This window comes from Tupaia chinensis, unplaced genomic scaffold, assembly GCF_000334495.1.
Source record: "Tupaia chinensis unplaced genomic scaffold, TupChi_1.0 Scaffold145659_1, whole genome shotgun sequence".
NCBI classification, from domain to species: Eukaryota; Metazoa; Chordata; class Mammalia; order Scandentia; family Tupaiidae; genus Tupaia; species Tupaia belangeri.
In genome coordinates, this window is record NW_006205516.1 from 178,231 (window position 1) to 178,778 (window position 548).

General features: G+C 61.7%; 1 protein-coding gene across 1 annotated transcript in view; it reads right to left on the reverse strand.

Moving 5' to 3' along the window:
* NDUFA1 (NADH:ubiquinone oxidoreductase subunit A1) overlaps positions 1-542 on the reverse strand; it is a 4,557-nt gene extending 4,015 nt beyond the window's left edge. The window contains exon 1 of the mRNA XM_006168254.2: positions 384-542. Coding sequence (XP_006168316.1) covers positions 384-485 — 102 coding nt within the window. The 5' untranslated portion in view covers positions 486-542. The remainder of the gene's footprint in view (positions 1-383) is intronic.
* Between the last annotated feature and the right edge of the window lie 6 nt (positions 543-548).

Genomic DNA, 548 nt, shown 5'->3' on the forward strand with positions numbered 1-548 from the left:
GGGAGACAAGCCTAGCCAAGAGAAGGGAAGAAATAAAGAATGAGAAACTATAAAGATATGGATGTGCCAAACAAAAACAAAAGCAGGCAAGAAAGGAAGTAAGGAGGGAGGGCGAGGCTGACACGGTCTCCTGTGCCTAGGAGCTGGGCCCTACCGTCTGTGATCTACCTTCCCGGCCCCCGAAGCACTCCTCCCCTCTCCACGCAAAAACTAGCCGTTTCTCGCCAAGGGAGGAGGCTTCCGCCGGGCTCCGTTCCGCGAGCAACACGAAGGAGGGCGGGCGACCGAGTGAGTATTCCCCGCGTCGCGTCGCCGGGAAGCTCCGCATCCTCACCGCCTCCCTGCCCCACCGCCCGTTTCGGATCGCCGGCCCGGAGCCTCACCTTGCCCCCGTTCATGAACTTGTGCATGTACGCAGTGGCCAGTCCAGGAATGGCCAAGCACACGCCCATGGCGGCGACCCCAGGGAGAATCTCGAACCACATCTCGGCACCCAAATCCGGCCTCCAAGCCCCTTAAAGGCGACCGGGCTGCGGGTCGGCTCCCCG